Consider the following 6,239-nt stretch of genomic DNA (forward strand, 5'->3'; position numbering starts at 1 on the left):
GGACAGCTGGCCCGGCTGGCCAAAGGGATGTTCCGCACCATACAATGTCATGCTCAGTATATAAAGCTAGGATGAAGAAGGAGGAACACATGTTCGGAGTGATGGCATCTGTCATCCCAAGTAACCCTTACACATGATGGAGCCCTGCTTTCTTGGAGGTGATTTAACAATGTGTCAGTTAAGTTGTGCTGTCACTATATGCAATATCAACTATGTATAAAACTTGTAATTACTCTTGTTCCCCTTTAGCACTCCCATGATCTGGCTGATTCTTTTACAGGGTCACTGTAGGTACAAACCAAAGTGATGAGTGGCCTGCTGGCAATAATGGTACACACAACAACGTTTTTGCAGGACTTTGGCCTGGCAATGTGCGCTCGAGGCCCAGAAGGCTAACTGTATGCTGGGCTGCATCCAAGCAGCATGGCCAGCAGGTCGAGGGAGGGGATTCTGCCCCTCTACTCCACACTGCTGAGACCCCGCCTGGAGTCCTGCATCCAGCTCTGGAGCCCTCAGCACAGGAGAGACATGGACGTGTTGGAGCGGGTCCAGAGGAGGCCACAGCAATGATCAGAGGGATGGAACAGCTCTGCTGTGAGGACAGGCTGAGAGAGTTGGGGTTGTTCAGCCTGTAGAAGAGAAGGCTCTGGGGAGACCTTATTGCAGCCTGCCAGGACTTGAAGGGAGCTTAGAAGAAAGGTGGGGACAGACTTTTTAGCAGGGCCTGTAGTGATAGAACAATGGGTAATGGTTTTAAACTAAAAGTGGGTAGATTCAAACTAGATTTAAGGAAGCAATTTTTCACAATGAGTGTGGTGAAACAGTGGTAGAGGTTGCCCAGAAAGGTGATATATGACCCATCCCTGGAAGTGTTCAAGGTGAGGTTGGACAGGACTCTGAGCAACCTGATCTAGTTGAAGCTGTCCCTGCTTATTGCAGGGTATTGCACTAGGCGACATTTAACGGTCCCTTCCAACCCAAACTGTTCTATGATCCTGTGACTGTATGAATTTCAAGAAAATAAATCAGTTTAAAGACTACAGAGAAATTATTTACTTGTTAAATCTTTCCCTGATCTCCCCGGACTGCTGATTCACAGTGCTTTGTTTAGGCGTGTTTAGAATCTATTTCGTTTTCAGAATGTGCACTTACTTCGATTTACTGAAAAGCAGGACGGGAGAAGGAAAGCCTCCGTTCCCATTCCCACCGGTCGCTTTCTGCTGCAAACCCCCTGGGGAAGCGGGTTTCTGGCGCGGGGCCCGGCCGGGGCGGGCCGGCTGCTGCCGCCGCCGCTGCCCGGCGCGCCTGGGCCCCCTGCGGGCGAGCGCGCGCTGCCCGAAGCCCCGCGGGAAGGCGTCTTCTGCCCGCCGCGGGTCCTGCCCGCTCCTGCCTCCGCCCGAGCGCTGCGCGCTGCCGGCAGCCGGACTTCACGGCTTCCTTGCCCGTGCCGTTCATTTTAAAACGAGGGGTAGCCACCGCCTTCCGACGTCCCGAGCGCAGGAAGGGTGTTTGTCGGTGCCTGTCCTGAGTGTGGGCATTTTGGGGACGGGGCAGCGCGTCCTGGGTTGGTGCCGACGTGTCTCAGGCGGGCAGGCGCAGCTTCGGGCTCGCCCTGCAGCCGAGCAGGGGTGCGACGCCGCCGGCGCGTCCCGGGCACAGGCGGGGGGTGCTCTCCCGGGGCTGACCCGCTGGGCTCGCTTTTTGGGAGAGGGCACCGCCTCGGGTCGGGCCCTTCCCGAGCTCAGCGCACGGAAGCGGGCCTCCCGGCTGGCTCACACGCACGGTTCCCGGCCGGGAAAGCGAAACAGGGCGGAGGCGAGCAGCGGGGATGAAGCCGGCGGGAATACCGGGGGGGGCTTAAAGGGGGCGGGGGGCGCGGCCGCCCGCGCTCAGCACCCGGGAGAGCTCCGCCGCTGCACCGCGCATGCCCCGGCCCCGCCGGCGCGGATATAACCGCGGCGTGGCGCGGGATCAGCGCCAGCTGCGCGCACCCGCCGAGCTAGAGAGACCCCCGCTGCCGCCCCTGCAGCCCGCCCGCCAGCCGCCGGATCGGGGGTCTGGGAGAAGGCTCCCGCGGACCCGTCGCTCTCCCTGGCATGGGATGGGCGAGCCCTGCAAGCGCGGTGCCTGTTCGCCAGCCGCCGGCATGAAGGAAGGAGCGGACTGGGAGTCCTGGGACGCGCCGCTGGGTTTTCTGGAGGGCTCCCAGATGGGCAACAGGAGCAACGTGTCCTTCCTGCAGCTCTTTAAGAACATCAACCTGGAGCGATCCGACGGGATGCAGGGGGACAGCTCCGACGTGGTGCGGATTGTCATCTCCCTGGTGTACTCTGTGGTGTGTGCCCTGGGGCTGGTAGGCAACCTGCTGGTGCTCTACCTGATGAAAAGCAAACAAGGTTGGAGAAAGTCCTCCATCAACCTCTTTGTGACCAGCCTGGCAGTGACTGACTTCCAGTTTGTGCTGACCTTGCCCTTCTGGGCAGTGGAGAATGCGCTGGACTTCAACTGGCTCTTCGGCAAGGCGATGTGTAAGATTGTCTCATATGTGACGGCCATGAATATGTATGCCAGTGTCTTCTTTCTCACTGCCATGAGTGTGGCTCGATACCGCTCTGTGACTTCAGCCTTGAAGAATCAGCGGCGAGGTCACCCGCTGGGTGGCTGCTGCTCTGCCAAGTGGCTTTGTGCACTCATCTGGCTGTCAGCTATCCTGGCTTCCCTGCCTCATGCCATTTTTTCCACCACTGCCACCGTCTTTGATGATGTGCTCTGCCTTGTCAAGTTCCCCGAGGGCCGAGGCAGCAATGCTCAGTTCTGGCTGGGTCTGTACCACATCCAGAAGGTGCTGCTGGGCTTCGTGGTGCCACTGGTCATCATCAGCCTCTGCTACTTGCTCCTAGTACGGTTCATCAGTGACAAGCATGTTGGCAGCACCTGCAGTGGTCCCAGTACCAAGCGCCGCTCCAAAGTGACTAAGTCAGTGTCCATCGTGGTGCTGTCTTTCTTCTTGTGCTGGCTGCCTAACCAAGCACTCACAACATGGGGCATCCTCATCAAACTGAATGTGGTACACTTCAGTACCGAGTACTTCCTCTCCCAAGTGTACCTTTTCCCCATCAGCGTGTGCCTGGCACACTCCAACAGCTGCCTCAATCCCATCCTCTACTGCCTCATGCGTAGGGAGTTTCGCAAGGCACTGAAGAGCCTCCTCTGGAGGATCACCTCACCTTCCCTCACCACCATGCGCCCTTTCACCGACACCACCAAGCCCGAGCAGGAGGAGCAGGCCCTGCACACCTTGGTGCCTGTCCACCCTGTCGCTGCTTCTTCCCCTGCTGCAACCGTCCAGCCGGAGGTGGCCTACTATCCCCCTGGGGTGGTGATGTACAGCAGCCGCTATGACCTGCTGCCTGCTAGCTCCACGGAGCAGCGCTGCTGAGATGGGCAGGGGGCTCTGGGGGTTGGGACTGTGCAAGATGTGGCCCTGGTATATTGAATGCCTGGTAGAGACAAGGGGAGAAGGAATGGGTGGAGGAGGGATGGGTAAAGGAGGGCTTCTGTATGAGAGATGCTCTTTTGGGGTTGTGTCTGCTCTTGGAAGCTTGTTGATGGAAATTACTATCTTGAAAATGTTGCCCAGGTTGGAGAACAAGAGGAGGAGGAGGAGGCAGTGGTGGAGCACTGGGGATTGGGGTGTCTCTATGAGATGCTTTTTAGTGCTTGTACCTGTTCTGGGGAAGAGGAACTGGGGAGGGTGATGGGACTCCATCCAGGGAGGCTGCAGGATGTTCAGGGCACCATAAGAAGGAGAGGGGCTGGATGGGGTGGAGCGAGGCTGGGAGGCCTCAGCTGTGTCCCCCCAGCCTGGACCTGCAAACAGCAAGGGGCCAGCAGCTCTCCCACCCCTGTGCGTGTTTGTGGCAGGGGGAGGGAGCTGAGCTGCTTTCTCACTGCTGCATGGTGATGTACGTGATGCCAGCTGGGCTGTGGTCACTGCTCCCCGGGCTCCAGGGAGGGCACAGGAATCGGGCAGCCTGTGTCCTATTTCGTACCTGTCCTGATGGGAACAGCCAGGAGAAGTGGGTACAAGGCTCCTGCTTGTTCAGGCTTGGCCCTTTTCCCCTCTCTTAGGGAGCCAGGAAAGAGAGGGGACAAGGAGCACTGTGCTCCCCTATGGATCAGTGTAGGAACTGCTTTTGCAGCTCCCCCCATCCCCTCTGCTGCTGCCAGGACACAGAGCAACCAGACAGCCAAGCAGAAACCCAAGGACTGGACTCTCAGCTTGACGGAGAGGTGTTGCTTTGCCTGGGTTTGGAGGGGAGGGTGTGAGCCCCCCGACAACGTGTTGCCAAGCCTCTCTCCAGGCTGCCTGGGGGGCCAACCCACTGCCCCAAGACACGTGCGGCAAGGCAGGCATCTCTCCCAAGGCACTGAGGCTGCAGGCTTTGTTCTTGCTGTGCTTCAGACTGTTTGTATTTCACTCCAGGAAATCAGCACAACTGTAAATAATAAAAGGGGAAAAAGAAACGAATCATAGCCACTTCAAGCTGCTTGCTCTGGGATACTTCTAAAACCAAGCACAAAGGTTTTTGTTCTGCAAAAGTGTTTGCTAAGGGTCTGCACTGATACTTGCCAGTGTTTCAATTAACTCCAGTTCAATTCCTCTGGTGTGACCAGCCCTAGAGCCTGAAGTTCAATGCTATCATGCCCTGGAGAAGGGCAGGGACAATGCCTGTCCCAGCCTGTGTTCCAGAGAAACATCTGGGAAATAATTTGATGTTGATCTGATATGAACTTTTAAGGGCATGAAAAAAGTGTAATTTTAATCTGTGAAACTTTTTATGGTAAGTTTATATATTTACTTTTTTTTTTAATTATGAGGAAAAAATTAAATTGAAAGGTCAAAAAATTTCTTTTAGAAGTGCAACAGATCTGGTTTTGTTGTCAAAATGCAAGTTCATTAATCCCCAATATTGCATATGGGATGAATATATAAATACAATATTCAAAACCTCTCTCTATTTCCAGCCCCTTCCCCTGCAGCCTAACTCAAACATCTTCCCGACTCTGCTAAAAAAGCATTTCTGTAGAGGGTTTTTTGTCACCCTTAAGTACTGATGTGGAGCAAACTTCCTATTTCTGTCCAGAGAAAATTGCAGGGCTGTTAGGGGCAATTATGCTTTGCAGACTCTGTTAGGTTTACTGTACATGTCAGTAACTCCTGTTGTAAAATTCAGGTTTGGTCTGGAAGCAGCTGGTTCTGCTACTTGCAAGGAGAAGCTCTTGTTCTCTCTTTTTCAAGGCAGAAGAGGTTTGGGAACTTGCTGACTGGGAAGATACAGGTGCCTGGAGACAAGCAGCAGAAGTGAGCTGGCAGCTGGTGGACATGGTTATACAGATGCAAAGACTCTGAAGAAATCAGGTATATCCATAGAAGAACTTGAGCATCAAAGTACTGTACAAGTGCCCCCCTAAGTTCCTAAATCGTGACTTGGCTGTCAGTTGAAGTCTGTAGGTACTTAAAGTTTTTTCTAGTAAAAGTTTTTGTGCCTAGAGGTCTGCTCCTGAGCATGCCTAAATCTGCTTGTCTGTAGCACTTATCTCTGTGCTTCATGGGGATCTCTCAGTCAGGACTGGCCGCAGTGTGTATCCTAAGTAAGGGAGGCAGCTCTACATCCCAACACAGAACACCCTGTGCCAGGCCAACTAAGTTAGGACTTAACTTAAGATTAACTTATTCCCCCCCATCCCTTTGCATCTATGTCTAGATGTGCTTCCTCTGTTCCACCTTCAATGCATGTGCAGATTATGCTCCTTCCTCTTCCCTTTTGAAACACTAAATAAGTGGGAAGAGCTTTCAGCTACAGCCTAGGAAGCTCAGCTTCCCCCCTTTCACATCTCTGGGCTACTCTGTAAATGTCCTCAAATCCTCTGGCTTGAAACAGTTCCTTGTTGCATGAGTTGCTTCACCATTGCTGAATCATAAAGGGAAAGCAAGCCCTTGAACACTGCTTTACAGCATAGTGGTTAGGGTGTGAGCTCCAAAGAGGAAGTGCCAACATTTTTTTCCTTGTAAATACAGAAGAGAAATCAGATCCAGGTCCGGATTCTAGGTCTCCCCTTTCCGAGAACAACAATTACCTTGCTCCCAGCTCCCCATTCAATTAAAGTTTCAGCATGCCATGCAAGAGCCTGAGAGTATTCTAGACTTACAAATCTAGCAGCTTAATCTGTCAAAG

General features: G+C 53.9%; 1 protein-coding gene across 1 annotated transcript; it reads left to right on the forward strand.

The window, feature by feature from the left end:
- Window positions 1-2,101: 2,101 nt before the first annotated feature.
- RXFP3 (relaxin family peptide receptor 3) lies at window positions 2,102-3,439 on the forward strand (the record flags this gene model as incomplete). The annotated part of the gene is made up of 1 exon (XM_082012929.1): window positions 2,102-3,439. The coding sequence occupies one exon, from the start codon at window positions 2,102-2,104 to the stop codon at window positions 3,437-3,439; it is 1,338 nt and encodes a 445-aa protein (XP_081869055.1).
- Between the last annotated feature and the right edge of the window lie 2,800 nt (window positions 3,440-6,239).

Source organism: Phaethon aethereus (genome assembly GCF_964289735.1).
Source record: "Phaethon aethereus genome assembly, chromosome: Z".
Classification (NCBI taxonomy): Eukaryota; Metazoa; Chordata; class Aves; order Phaethontiformes; family Phaethontidae; genus Phaethon; species Phaethon aethereus.